General features: G+C 59.9%; 1 protein-coding gene across 2 annotated transcripts; it reads left to right on the top strand.

The window, feature by feature from the left end:
- Window positions 1-5,912: 5,912 nt before the first annotated feature.
- PNMA6E (PNMA family member 6E) lies at window positions 5,913-13,438 on the top strand. 2 transcript variants are annotated; one of them, XM_070603683.1, is made up of 3 exons: window positions 5,913-7,761; window positions 9,033-9,295; window positions 9,771-13,438. In XM_070603683.1, exon 3 carries the CDS (start codon window positions 9,842-9,844, stop codon window positions 12,086-12,088), a length of 2,247 nt encoding a protein of 748 aa, XP_070459784.1. In that variant the 5' UTR covers window positions 5,913-7,761; window positions 9,033-9,295; window positions 9,771-9,841; the 3' UTR covers window positions 12,089-13,438. The 2 variants fall into 2 exon arrangements, with proteins under 2 accessions (XP_070459784.1, XP_070459783.1); XM_070603682.1 differs by having other exon boundaries at window positions 7,001-7,761; window positions 9,017-9,295.
- The last annotated feature ends 1,029 nt before the right edge of the window (window positions 13,439-14,467 follow it).

Genomic DNA, 14,467 nt, shown 5'->3' with positions numbered 1-14,467 from the left:
AGGAGCGGGGCCTGGCGCGGGCGGGGAGCGGGCGGGGCCGGGGCGGCGTGGGAACAGGGCGCGGGGCGGCGGGGGGGGGGGGGGGGGCACGGAGCATGCGCGGCGCGGTAGGATGGCAGCCCAGGCCCGCGGCCGCCCGGCGGGCCCCACAGGGTCCCCGCGCACCCCGGGGCACTTCCACTTCCCGTCTGGGCGGCTTCGAGGGCTCAGGGTCGCAGTGCTTAGTCCACCACAGGCCCCCCGCCCAGGGGATAGGGGAGGGGCAACATTGATCAGCACCTCCCATGGGTCAGACCCCCGGGCTTTACGTCCATCCAGTCATCCGTCCACCCATCTGGGATCTGCCGGACCCCTGTGGGACAGCTAACACCAAGTGGCCTGGCCTTGACCACCCAGTAAGGGACCAGCCCACTTGAGCCAGGAGAGTGAAGATGAGAAAGTGGGGGGCAATGTGCAGACAGATGGAGGGGAGAGAGGAGAAGAGCGAGAAGTGAAGAGCGGCTGGGTGTGTGGGTCTTTCCCTCAGGTCCCCCCGTGTGACTGTCAAACTAGTCCGCAGGGTAGGCATAGGGGTCTCCATTTTGCCACAGGTCACCATCCATGTCGCAAAACCAGCATTGAAATCTAGGGCTGACTTGGAACACGTGCTCTGTTGACAATGATGAGTTTCTTGAAAAATCAGGAATATGAAAAAGGCTGTCAAAGAAAAGCAACAAGGAAAACCCAGCCAGTCTGCATGTCCCGCCCCTTCCACCCAGCCTCTGGGCTGTTGGGAATTGAGCACAATGGGGTGGGCCCCCTCTCTGTCTCCCAGCTGTACCTTTCCTCACAAAACCAGAGCTCAGGCCTCCCTTCGCCTCAAACGGCCCCGGGCCCTGGCCAGGAGATCCTGGGCTGCAGGGAGACGCCCTCAGCAGGCCAAGGCTTCCAGGACTGCAGTCGTCCCCCCATCTTAGGGGGGAGAGCTGGGACACCCACTCAGGGTGCTTCAGACCACAGGGAGCAGGGCTCCCGGGGGCCCCCTGCAGCACAGCTTTGGGGGTCCGTCCCTGGAACAGAGGCAGGGAGGTCCTCTGTGGCCCTTGGCTGTGAGCCCTGATGCCCAATCTTGTCCTCTCACTGGGGGGCTGGCTGGGCAGGCCTGGCCCTGGGCTCTCGAGGTATAGTGGGGCGAATGGTGTCCCCTCAAAAGATACGCACGCGTCCTAACTCCGGGAACCTGTGGATGTGACCTTTTTTGAAAAAGTGTCTTTGCAGATGTGGTGAAGTTAAGGATCTTGAGATGAGATCATTCTGGGTTATCCAGGTGGGCCCTAAATCCAATGACAAGTGTCCTTATAAGAGAGAGAAGAGAGGGGCCAGCCCAGTGGCATAGTGGTTAAGTTTACATGCTCCACTTCAGCAGCCTCAGGGTTTGCAGGTTTGGATCCTGGGTGCGGACCCACACATCACCCATCAAGCCATGCTGTGGTGGCGTCCCACATACAAAATAGAGAAAGATTGGCACAGATGTTAGCTCAGCAACAATCTTCCTCACCAAACAACAACAACAACAAAAAGACAGAAGGGAGACACAGAGGAGAAGGCCACGTGAAGATAGAGGCAGAGATAAGACTGATGCAGCCCCAAGCCCAGGAATGCCTAGAGCCCCCTAAAACTGGAAGAGGCAAGGAAGAGTCCTCCCCTAGAGCCTTTGGAGGGAGCGCAGCCCTGCTGGCACCCTAATTTTGGGCTTCTGGCCTCCAGCACTATGAGAGGAGAAATTCCTGTTGTTTTAAGTTCCCTGGTTTGTGGTCATTTGTCACAGCAGCCCCAGAAGACTCACACACAAGGGAAGGGGCTGAGCTGAAACCCTCCCCAAGCCAGCTGAAGGAAGGGGCTGGGCCTTTGCACCCCACACCGGCTAGTAGTAACTGGATGTGGGTGGGGACACCCTTGGGTAAGGCAGCTCCTTTAGCCTTGGGCAATTCCTAGCGAGCATGGGCATCCACCCTTCAGGACAAGAAGGAAGTGAGAGCCTCAGGCCCAGAGGGGCTCCGCGTGCCGCCTGGCATCGCCGCAGGGGAGGATGGGGTGTGCTGGGAACAGGCAGCTGCAATGGGGCCATAAAAGAGAGTGGGGAGACCGTGCACAATTGTCTTCAACGGTTTGGGGTGACCATATGGGTGGTGGCAGCGTGGTTACAGCTAGTCTGGAGAGCATCAGAATGCCCCAGGCAGAAGCGATAGACGTAGGAAGAGAAAGGGATGAACCCACAATGGTATCCATCAGGAGATAAACTTCCCTTCCAGAATTTTTTCAACTTTTCATGATGAAGAATTTCAAACATGTGCCCAGCCTAGAGAGAGTAATATAATGAAAGTGCATGGAGGCACCAGTCAGCTCCCACAATGATTCGTGCAGGGCCATCTGGCTCGCTCTCTCCTCCCATCCGCTTCCCCTTGTTGTGGCCAGGGGGCCCGGGACCTTCTCTGAGGGCAGCCTCACCTGCTGCAGGCAGAGATGGCGCCCCGAGGGCAGCAAGCCCAGCGCGGGCCACTCTGCAGAAGATCCTGGGGACCTCAGCGGGGAGGGGTCCGAGCCAGCAGGGGGAGGGAGGAGGCCAGGCCTAAGGAGGGGGCAGGAGCCAGGTGGAGCCTGCAGGAAGTGCACCCCTCCCCCCAGGGCCAGCCGCAGGGTCTGGGGGACATGCAGTCTTTGATGTCCTCCCAACCCCAGACACTAATTGAGGATGACAGACAGAGCTCAGGCCGAGAGCGTGTGAGGTGAGCTGGTTTGTGGACGGATGGACGGCATGAGCTGTTTCCACGTGGATCTCCGATTTCTGCACCCCCGCCGAAAAAGCGGAGTGCGTGGATGGGTGGAGGAGGGCTGTCCAAGCTGCAGCCCTGAGACATGGTGGACCTGGGGCGCGCAGGCGCTGGGGAAGCACGTGGCAATCAGTGCCCCAGGTCACCTGGGCTGCTCCTTGACCCTCTGTACGGGTCAGAGCACTGCGTGACTCATGTAATGGATGATATCATGTCACACATGGGCCAAGTCCTTATAACCCTGGGGCTCCTGAGGCTTGATGGGGACCCTCATGGTGAGGCTGGTGGGGCCAGAGGCTGGGCTTTGGTGCCCGGGGGGGGGGCAAGACCCTCCCCTCAGAGCAGGCCAGCTTGGCGTCCGTGGGCCTGAAGCACAGCCAGCGCGGCAGCTTCTCTGACGGCTGCCGCAGCTGCTCTGGCCCCTGAACTTTCCAGAGGGGGCTACCACTGTCCCTCTGCTTTCCCTCCTCCATGTGGCCACCACTGTCCCTCCCAGTGTGGCCACGCTGTCTCTTCACTGAGCCTCCCAGTGTGACTACAAATGTCCCTTGACTGTTCCCCTCCTAGGTGTCATCCCCCCTCCCCACCCCATGCCACACTGCCCCAGGCTGCACCCAGGACCCAGCCTCCTTCCATCCTTAAGTCTTGGCTCTGGCACTGGGCTGCCTTCTCCTGTGCACTTCCTCGGTCTTGCCCCAGAGAAAGAGGAGCCCTCCTCCTTGGACAGAAAAGGGACCCTTCCCTTCCGCCCAAGTGGGCGGTTTCGGCCGTGGGCCACTCAGATCACTAACAGTCGCTCTAGGAACGTCATGCACAGCTGGGCTTGACCCCATCAGATCTGTCTCTGGATTTGGGCATGGGGGTTACCATGCCTTGAGCTGCGTGGAGGAGGGACAGACACTTGAACAAAAAGGGGGTTCCCTTAGCAAGGAAGAAGGGTGGAATGGCCGACAGGGCAGCCAGCAAAGTCCTGTCTCCAGGTATTCCTTCAGGGGACAGGGGCTGCACCCAGGAAGATCACCAATAGTGGGGACCTGAAAGAGCTATCCAGCCTTGTCCTGGTGTCCCGGTGGGGGTAAAGCTCACCTTCTCACAGCTCAGGACAGCTGCTCAGCCTGAGGCTGACCTGCAGTGGGGCTGCCCCTCGCTCCCCAATGCCCGCCCCCACTAGGGGCCATGCTCGCCCCATCCCCTGGCACCTTGTCCACACTTGGGAGGGGGTGGGCCTGGTGAGGCACATCTATACGTGGATTCATCCTCCGGCCACCCGGAGCTTTCCATGATGCCCCATGTCTGCCCCTAGCCTAGACCTCTCCTCCGAGTCTGTGCCCGAGTCCCATCCCCACCTGGAGTTTCCAACGCACATGTCCAAAACAGACGTAGGTTTCTACCCAGGCCAGTGCTTTTCCCGAGTCCTCAGCTGCAGTGAATGGAACCCCCATACACCTGTGGCAAAGGGCACAACTCAGGGACATGGCCCTCACTCACTTTCCCCATGTGATCACTCCTAGTGTTTGGTTAGCTCTCCGTGTGTTTTCGGTCTGTGAAATCTGCCCTAGCAGCTCCGCGACACTGCCGCTACTACGGTTCAGACCACCATCATCTCTGGAAGGACAAGTCAATGCCCCTCCACAGTCTTTCTGCATCCACTCTGCCCCCCCCACCCATAAGTCTTCCACAGGGAAGCCAGAGAAAGCGCCTGAAAATATAGTTTTATCATGTCACACACACGCACGTGAGTGCACTGCACCACTGACTTCAGACTTTTCATGGGTCTCCAACTCTTTCAGGTAAAGATCAGCCTCTTCCTGAGGCCGATGAGGACTACACAGTCTGTTCTCTCCAGCCTCAGCGCACAGCACCCTCTCTCTCTCTCTGCTCCAGCCGCACTGGAGCCACACTGATACTCACCATGTTCCTTCCAGCCCCAGGACCTATACACATGCAGTGCCCTCAGCTAATGTGGAACCCACTTCCCACAAGAAGAGCAGAAATGCCAGGTCTGCCCTCTCCCGGCTTTCCTCACAGCTAGGGTGTGGGCACATGACCCTGCCCCGCCAATCAGATGCACCTGCTGCCAACTGAATCAGGGTCCAGAACTGGGAAGAAGCAGGAGCCACACAGACTCCAGTGAGATCTGCTTCCCAAGGAGCAGTGGCAGCTCTGGTTGTCATGGCGGCACCTGCATCCCACATTGTTGTTGCAAACCACAGTGTCTGTGCCCAGTCGTGGGAGGGAGCCACAGGGGTGCCTTCACCAGCCCAGCACTGTGGCATGATTCAGACCCTCGTCCTTCTCTGCAAAGCCTCCAAGCCTGGTTCTCCAGCCCTCCCGGAACGCCCATGAGACGCCCGCCGTCCTTCAGCTCATTCCCTCTGTGCTTCCATCAGCCAGTCTGCTTCCGTTTTGTGCAGGTGAGAACCATGCTGGGCTAGGTTTCTGCAGAGGCTCTCTGATCTCCCACTGCATCAAGTGCTCCCTGCCCCAGGCTCCGGGATGCCACGTGCTCTTGGAACTTGGCAGCTCTTTACTCAATCCTTTCTTGGCTCCTCTTACTCTATCCTTCCCTTAACATCGGTGTTTGTTAATAGTTATGAATATGCAGAGGCTTCATATCACTTGTGGGAAGATAGAGCAACAGAAATGATCCGTTCTGAGAAACTGTGAGGAAAAAAGGTTTTTCCAAAAAAAGAAAGAACAGAGCCTCAGTGAGCTGTAGAACAATATGAAAAGGTCCAACCACATGTGTATCTGGGATCCCAGGAGAAAAGAGAGAACGGGGAGGAAAAACTACTTGAAGAAATAATGACGGACATTTTCAAAATTTGGGGCTAGACATACTTTACAGAGTCAAGAAGTCCTGTGAACCCCAAGGAGGATAAATACAAAGGAAAACCACATGTCTGTGCAGCGTAGCCGAACGACTGAACAGCGTAGAAAGAGAAAATCTCACAGGCAGTCAGAGTTAGACAAAGCAGTGCATCTAGGAGAAATTAACAGGAATATTCCCTGAATTCTCATCGACCCCAGGGAACCCAGGAGGCAGGGGAAGGGCGTTTCAAAGCGCCGAACGACAACAACAACGGGAAACAACTTTCAACCCAGAACTCTCCGTCTCTGTGCAGGGAAAAGATCGTTCAAGAAGGAAGGCGAAACAAGGACCTTTGGAGAGACGTGAAAGCTAAGAGAATTCATCAACAGATCTACACGAAAAGAAATGCTACGGGAGGCCTTTCATTCTGAAGAAAGACGATAGGAGAGGAAGCCTTGATGCGTGGGTAGAGATGGAGAACATCAGAAATGGTAAATAGGGGGGTAACTATTCAAGAACATCTATTTGCTCTTAATTTCCTTACGATACATGTGACTTTTAAATAAAAATTACACTAGCATATGGTAGGTTTTCTAATATCTGTAAGCGTACTACATGTGGCGACTGCAGCATAAAGGATGGGGTGGAGGGGGAATGAATCTGTATGGTGGAAAGCTTCTTACATTTACGTGAAGTGGTACAACATTACCCAGAGTGGACAGTGAAAAGTTAAGGAAATAGATTATAATCTGTCGAGCAACCCGCAAAAGCATTTCAAAGCGATAATAGCCTCAAAAGGCAATAGTAAGTTAAAGTGCAATAAAAAAATTTTGACTATCTCAGGCAGGAAAAGGGGAACATAGGAAGAGAGAGAGATGGGCAGACAGTGCTGTGCAGCGAATGTCTGTGTCCTCCCCCAGATTCACCTGTGTAATCGACCCCCTCCACGCCATGGTATTTGGAGGTGGAGCCTTTGGGAGGTGATTGGTTCATGGGGGTGGAGCCGCCATGAACGGGATCAGTGACCTTGTAAGAGAGACCCCGGAGAGCTCCCTCACCCGCTTCTGCCATAGCGAGGACATGGTGAGAGGATGTCTGTGTGTGAAGCAGGAGGCAGGTCCTCGCCGGACACGGCATCTGCCGGTACCTCGCTTCTGGACTTCTCAGCCTCCGGAACTGTGAGAAATGAACGTCTGCTGTTTATAAGCCACCCGGTCTCTGGTATTGTTTCCTCAGTATCTGCAGCAGACTCAGGCAGCCGGTAAAGGGCTGGACGTAAATCCAGCCATAGGAGAAACCACACTCGATGTTAACGGGTTAAACCGTGCGATTAACAGGCAGAGACTGTCTGGATGAAGCCGAGAGCCAGGCTTTTGCTGCCCACAGGCGCTGCGATTGGACAGCAAAGCCTCAGGCGAGCGGATAGCAAGAGGATTCCGAGTGCTGTCCCACAGAAAGAGCAGCTAAGGAAGTCAGAGCGACCGTGCTGACAGTGGACCAAGCCGAGTTAAAGGCAGAGGCAGGTCCCTGGGATGGGAGGTCAGAACGATGGCAGGGTCAGCAGTGAGGGACGCGCAGCGCTAGTTCCCAGGAGTGTCTGTGGCCAGGGACAGAACTTTGCTGTCCAGGAAACCGAGGGTGATGGGACAGAGGGAGAGGCGGCCATTCCCAGCACCGCCGATGGAGATGTCACCCCTCCCGCCCGGGATGGGGACACCGAGAGGAGAAGTCAGTAGGGACGTAGACCATCTGCCAAGCACAGCAGGGCACAGACGACCGGGCAGTGGGCCCCACGGGCCCCAGCGGGCTCTGCGGGCGGGCCGACTCTCGGCTTCACGGGCGGCAGGGGCGGAAGCGGGGGGGGGAGGGCGGAAGCCGCGCTGTGCTGCCGCGGCTGCGAGCCTTGCGACAGCGCCGTGAAGCCCTCGCCGCGCGGCGTCGCTCACGTGCTCCTCGCAGCCAATCGTCGCCCTGCCCTGAGCCACCTAGAACTTTCTCTCCTGCGCCCGGGGGCTTCTGGGAGGCGCGGGAGCTGGCGTGGCCGAGCGCAGAGTGCGTGAGCCGGGGCCACACAGCCGCCCTGAGGCGAGCCCGCCAGGCCTTCCAGGGGACCGGGAGCCGCCCGCGGGGCCGGCGCAGGTGAGCCACGTCGGCGGGGGGCTCGCGGGGGAGGGGGTCCGAGGGGAGGGTGAGCGAGCGGGAGCCGGTGAGGGTGGGGGGCAGCCAGCTGGGGTTTGGGCTGAGGGCAGGGCTCCCAGGGGCCTCAGGAGGGGGGAGGCGGGGGCGGGGGCGGGGGCTAGTGACTCTAGGGGGGGCATGGGAAGCGAGCGCTCCCGGGGCTGCGGCTGGACAGGAGGGCGCCCGGCACGGGGGGGCTGCCAGCTGGGGTGGGGGCGCCAGCGGAGTCCGCCTGGGGCGGGAGGCGTGGGCGAGGCCGGCCATGCGTGCGGGAGTGGTGGGCGGCCATGCTCTGGGCAGCGGTGCGCTCTGGCTCGCTGGGGTGCTGGCTGTGGGGGGAGGGGGTGGCGGGGCCAGGCTGGCAGCCCTGCCTCTGTGGGTGGGTGTGGGGGGGGGCGGGGGCAGGCTGGCAGCCCTGCATGTGTGGGTGGGGGCGGCGGGGGCAGGCTGGCAGCCCTGCATCTGTGGGTGGGGGGGGGGACGGGGGCAGGCTGGCAGCCCTGCATCTGGGGGTGGGTGGGGACCGCGGGGGCAGGCTGGCAGCCCTGCATCTGGAGGTGGGGGGGACGGGGGCAGGCTGGCAGCCCTGCATCTGTGGGGTGGGAGGCGGGAGGGCAGAGCTCCCACTGCCCCCACTAGGGGGAGCACTCCGGGCTTGGAGGCCGGATGGGCGGGATAACGTCCAAGCACGTGGGGGCGCCCTGCTTCCCAGGGCTGGAGGGGAGCGCTCCCAGCTGGCGGGGAGGGCGCTTTTCGGGTCTGGGGAGGATGCGCCCGGGCATGGGCAGGGGGATGGGCGGGAAGGTGGGGGGCCACTGGCTGAGGAGGGGTGCGGGAGAGGAGGGCCTGGCAGCATGGGTGCAGGTGCCACAGAGAGGGCGAGGCGCCGGGGAGGCAGTGGTCTGCGGGAGGCTGGTGCCCTGGGCGGTGGAGTGGGGGAGGGTCCGGGGAGGGGTTCTGCCCCCCGCAGCGGGTGTCTGAAAAGCTCCAGGTCGCCTCAGTGGAGGGTGGGTGCACAGAGATTGCCGCGGTGGAGGGCCAGGGCCTTGGCCTCCGCGGAAAGTAGAGGCCCTTCGCAGGGGTCACCGGGGGACGCCATACTTCGGGCCCTAGGATCGTCTCCCTAAGTTTAAAAGGGTTGCGCTTTGACAGAATAAGTTGCCTGGTCGCCCGGGGATTTTGTTTGACGTTAACAACGATTAACACGTCTCTAAAGATTTGCAAACCTGTAGGTGGAAGAAGAAATCAGAGGAAATCAGAGGAACTCAGGAAGCGTTTCAAACCGAGTGATAGGAAAATACAACTTCCCCAAAGTAGTGGGAGGCAGCGCAGGAAGCGATCGATCGGAGGAAGACGGACAGCTCTAAGTGTGCGCCGTAGAACAGGAGGAGGACACGGACTCGGGGCCCTGACGTCCCTTGAAGGAAGCTAGAAAGAGAAGAGCAGAGAGAGCCCAACGTGCCCTACGGAAGAGACCAGAGCGCCCGGAGGGGAGGTCAGTGAGAGAGAGCGGGGGAGAGGGAGGGACAGGGCGGGCCCTCCGCGGGCTCTGCTCAGGCAGCCTGGGACTGGGCCAGAGCCCAGCCTAGAGTGACCCCGAACAAAGAGAGGACAGGAGTCACCCTGCCGGGAAGGAAGGAAAGAGGGCTGTCACTGCAGGCCAGAGCACGTGGAAGAGAAGGAGGCAGGATCCTGGGGAAATTCATGCCCCACATTGGAAAACGTGAGAGTCCTTGGGGAACAAGGCGACCCCCCCAGCCCCGAGGCTAGAGGAGGTAGAAAATGTGGGTAGCCTTCCATCTTGTGAAGCAACGTGGTTTATGATCGAAGAGGTTTCCTAAGATCCAACGACGAAGCCAGCAGGGAGAGGAGGCGCTCCAGGCCCCAGCGTGAGGGGCCCGGGGCTCTGGCTGGGGCGGAGGGGTGGGCTGTGTGGCACAGACACGCCTCTCTCCCCTTTGCACCCGCAGGCCGAGGCCCACACTGCGAGAGTCCGTGCACGCCCGTCCAGTCCCTTCTGGCCACCCTCAGGTCCTCAGTGATGGTGATGCCACTGGTGATGCTGCAGGACTGGTGCAGGTGGAGTGGCGCAAACGCACAGCGCTCCCTGCTCATCCTGGGCATCCCGGAGGACTGCGAGGACCGGGAATTCCAGGAGGCCGTGCGGGCTGCCCTGTGGCCCCTGGGCAGGTACCGAGTGCTGGGCAACGTCTTCAGAAAGGAGCTCGGGTTCAGGGTCGCTTTGGTGGAGTTCACTGAGTATTTAAATCGAAGTTTGGTTCCCCGACAGATACCAGGCAAGGGGAGACTCTGGGATGTGTTCTTCCTGCCCCAGGGCCCTGATTCTGAGTCACGGGATAGACCCAATTTCCCTGCACAGCCCCAGAGGCAAGCAGTGGCTGGCAGGGCAGGTGTGGCCAGAGCTGCAGGGGAGGAGGCAGCTGCAGGGGAGGAGGCAGCTGCAGGGGAGGAGGGAGCTGAGGGTGAGGCAGGAGCTGGAGAGGAAGCAGGATCCTCAGATGAAGAGGGAGCTGCCGGGGACACAGGAGTTGCAGGCGTGGCAGGATCTGTGAGCATGGCGGGAGCTGCAGCTGAGGCAGAGGCTCCAGGTGAGGAAGGAGCTGCAGGTGTGTCTGAGGCAGGGGCCCCAGAGGAGGCAGGAACTGCCGGTGAGGATGGAGCTGAAGATGTGGCAGGAGCCCCAGGTGAGAGGGAAGCTGCCGGTGAGGAGGAAGTTGGAGATGTGGCAAGAGCTGTGGGTGAGGAAGAAGCCACAGGTGAGGCTGGAGGCCCAGGAGTCCCAGGTGAGGCAGGAGCTGCAAGTGAGGAAGAAGCCGCAGGTGAGGAGGAAGCTGAGAGTGAGGAGGGAGCTGAGGGTGAGGAGGAAGCTGAGGGCGAGGAGGAAGCTGAGGGTGAGGCAGGAGCTGGAGAGGAAGCAGGAGCGTCAGATGAAGAGGGAGCCTCAGGGGACACAGGAGTTGCAGGCGTGGCAGGATCTGTGAGCATGGCAGGAGCTGCTGGTGAGGCCGAGGCTCCAGGTGAGGAAGGAGCTGCAGGTGTGGCAAGAGCCATCAACGAGGCAGCAGCCCGGAGCCAGCACTGGCGGCAGACGTTGCAGTCTCTGCTCGATGCTATGGCCTACCGGGCACTGAGAAGGTTTTCTGGGGTGGAAGAGCCGGGCTGTGGAGAAGAGTCTTTTGAGAGCTGGCTGCACCATGCCAATGACACGCTGTACCTGTGGCGCCACATGTCAGAGAGGGAGAGGAGGAGCAGACTGGTGGAGAGCTTGGGTGGCCCCGCGCTGGATCTCATATGCGGCCTCCTGGAGGAAAATCCCGACACCCCTGTGCAGGACTGCCTGGCCGCGCTGGTGCAGGTGTTCGGGAGCAAGGACGCCCAGATGACCGCACGGCTGAAGTTCCTGACTTGTGCGCAGAGGCCCCAGGAGGCTCTCTTTGCCTATGTGATGCGCCTGGAAGGCCTGCTGCAGGCGGCCTTGGAGAAGGGGGCCATCCGGCCCGCCATCGCAGACCAGCTGCGCGCCAGGCAGGTGCTGATGGGGGCCCGGCCCAACGAGACGCTCGAGAACAAGCTGAGGAGGATGCGTCTGGAGAGGAGGCCGCCTGGCTTCCTGGGGATGCTGCAGCTCATTCGGGAGACGGAGGCGTGGGAGGGCGCTCCGGCTAGAAGTGAGCAGTTCCACATGGAAGAAGGGGCCCAGCTGGACGTTGGAGACCTAGCCACCTGCCAGGGTGCCCTGGCCCATGAAGATGCTGCCCCGGCCCGTGAAGATGCCGCCCAGGCCGCCCCAGCCAGTGAGGTCACCACTGAGGGCACCCCCGTCACTGCAGAAGAAAGCAAGGCCTCCCCACCCAAGGAAGATACTACCCTGGCTGCCCTTTCCAAGCAAGACACCTCTGAGGCCGCCCCAGCACGTGAGGAGGCCGATGAGGCAGCTCCTGACACCCATGATGCTGCCAGGGTGGCCCCTGGCCCTCAGGCGACCACCAAGGCCTCCCCTTCCACTGGGGAAGTTGAAAATGCTCCTACTCCTGCGGGGCTAGGTCAGGCAGGACCTTCAGAGGCCCCCGGGGACCCCACCCCTGCCCAGATGGGCCGTACTTCCGGGGGGGGCCCAGGAGGTCCTGGCAGTGACCTAGAAGGCCTGGCTCAGGCAGGAGACCAGGAGGCCAAGCAGACCCCCAAGGAGGGGCTCATCCAGGAGGAGCCAGGAGACGAGGACGGGGCTGAGGAGATGAGCCGCCCCGAGTCCTCCTCGGGCAAGTAGGCTCAAATGGCCCAGGGGCCCTCTCTCCTCCCAGGTAGCAGAGCCCTGGAGGCAGGGGGAGGCGAGGCCAGGGCAGCCGCCTCACCCCACATGGGGACCAGGCCCAGGGAGGGGTCTACTCAGCCCAAAGCAAGCCCCCGGCCCCCCACGATCCCCAAGGGGCCCTATGCCCCACCATCAGCCCTTCCAAGTGACCAAGATGACCATGTGTTACCCCAAATGGGTAGGGGAGAGGTGCACCCCCGCCCAAGGCAGCACCACACTGAGCCCGAGCCCCAGCCCTGCCAACTCAGGCAGCCAGCCTGGCAGCTCTCCCAAGTGGCAGCCCCAGCCTCGGTGAGGGGCACCTGAGGATGTCTGCCACCTGCACGGGCCTGGGATATGTCAGGATCAGGGGTCATCCCAAGGGTGCCAGCCGCTGGGGCCTCCCGTGAGGGGGACCCCCATTCACTGTCACCTGGGTGCAGCAAGGTGTTCCCTGTTCTGGGAAGCCCACTTGTGTCTCTGTAGACCCCGTAGTGACCCACGTGTCCAGTAATCCACCCCCAACGCACATGCGCATGCACACACACGCCATGATTTCTTTGCAGAGCCTTGGGCTGTGCATGATCCCAGATTGGGTGTCCTGGCCTAGCGGGCAGCCCCCTCTCAGCCCTGGCACGTGCTGTGAGCTTCAGTGCCAGCCCAGGCTCTGCTCACTCTTGTCCGGTGCCGTGAGCTCAACTCTGCCTTCTCGGTGTAGATTTAGGCCAATCGCTGCTTGTTCCTATGGAGATGTGTGTGTTGTTACCTGAGCAGTGCCCCCCCCCCCGGAGACCCCAAGCCCAGTCCCAGGAGATGCCTGGAAGGATGGACTGATGAGGGTGCAGCTGGCGCTCACCCAGGGACCTCGGGAAGGAAGAACTGCAGCAGGGACATGGGCTGCGGGAGGCTCCACTGGGGCTGTGCTGTGATGTCCAACCTGCTGTTACTTGTGGCTCAGTTTCTTTGGCTTGGTTGGGTGTCTCCTGCTGTTTTCTCCAGCATCCTGTGACTGTCCTGTGTGGGCCATAGTGCAGGGCCCCACCCAGCCTGTCAGCCAGAAGCGGAAGGGTGCCCTGGAGTGAGAAGACATCACCAGTGTCCATCGTCCTGGCAAGAGGTTGACTGTGGGGTCCACAGGAAGGGAGACTGTGGTGGGAGGGCCACAGCATGGGGGGCAGCTGAGGCATCTCATTAGGGACCTCGGACGAGGATGACTTCAAGACCTGCGGACTGTAGTGGCTGTTAGAAGTTCCTCTCTATGTTGTCATTCCCTTGTTTTCAATGGTTTCAGTAAATGTTCCAGTTCAATAAATTTCATTGACTGTTTCAGCTGCGTGTCGTCTCTGCCGTGGGCAATTGAGGGAAGGGTCTGCTGGGTGTGAGCAGGGTGCTAGAAAAGGATTCCTGCTCAGCACACATGAGAGATTTCTGCAGTGAGCGGGTAGAGTTGGCACTTTGGCTGCAGACTAGGACATGGTGAGGGCTTTTCCTCCTTTTTATGGGTGAAGTACACAGCTTTGGGGTTCTGACTGTGCTCATCTTGGGATGGTCCTGTCCCTTGGTGTTTTGAAAGTGGGTGGGAGTGATCTTGGTTTTCTCCTTGAATGGGGGAAGGCAGCACTGGCATCCAGTGCCTGGGATTCAGGACTGCTAAATGTGCAAGATGCACAGAGTGGGGCCATTGCAACAAAGAACTCTCATGCCCCAGAGGCCTCTAGCATCCTTTGTGAGAAAGCCAGTATTAGACGGAGAGTCTTTGAAAAAGCTGAAATGTGTTTTAATTAGAGGTTCCTGAAATGTGAAAACCTCTCCTTGAAACAACAATGACAACACTTACTGAGCAACGGAAAATCTCTAGACACTTGTGGGATTTGAGGGAGAGGGGGCACAAACATATCCATACCACCCCCACCTGCAGACTTGCTCTATGGAGAACAGAAACACCAGGCTAGTGAGATGCACAATGAAAGAGGACCCAGAATATCTGGGCAAAGGGAAAGGTGGCAATGCTCTCTGAAGGGGTAGTGTTCAGGGATGGGGGGAGCTGGGTTTCATGCTAAGGGCAGGGGGAAGGTGTTGGACCTTTTAGGCGGGCCCAGTGGACCCTGCTCATTCCTTCTGTCCAGGGAAGTTGCCACTTTATGAGGCTGAGCCTACCTCCCAGGAGAGGGCTGGAAAATACCAGGTCTGCCCTCTCCCGGCTTTCCTCACAGCTAGGGTGTGGGCACATGACCCTGCCCCGCCAATCAGATGCACCTGCTGCCAACTGAATCAGGGTCCAGAACTGGGAAGAAGCAGGGGCCACACAGACTCCAGTGAGAGCTGCTTCCCAAGGAGCAGTGGCAGCTCTGGTTG

This window comes from Equus przewalskii, chromosome X, assembly GCF_037783145.1.
Source record: "Equus przewalskii isolate Varuska chromosome X, EquPr2, whole genome shotgun sequence".
Taxonomy (NCBI): Eukaryota; Metazoa; Chordata; class Mammalia; order Perissodactyla; family Equidae; genus Equus; species Equus przewalskii.
This window is presented reverse-complemented; position numbering and strand designations above follow the sequence as displayed.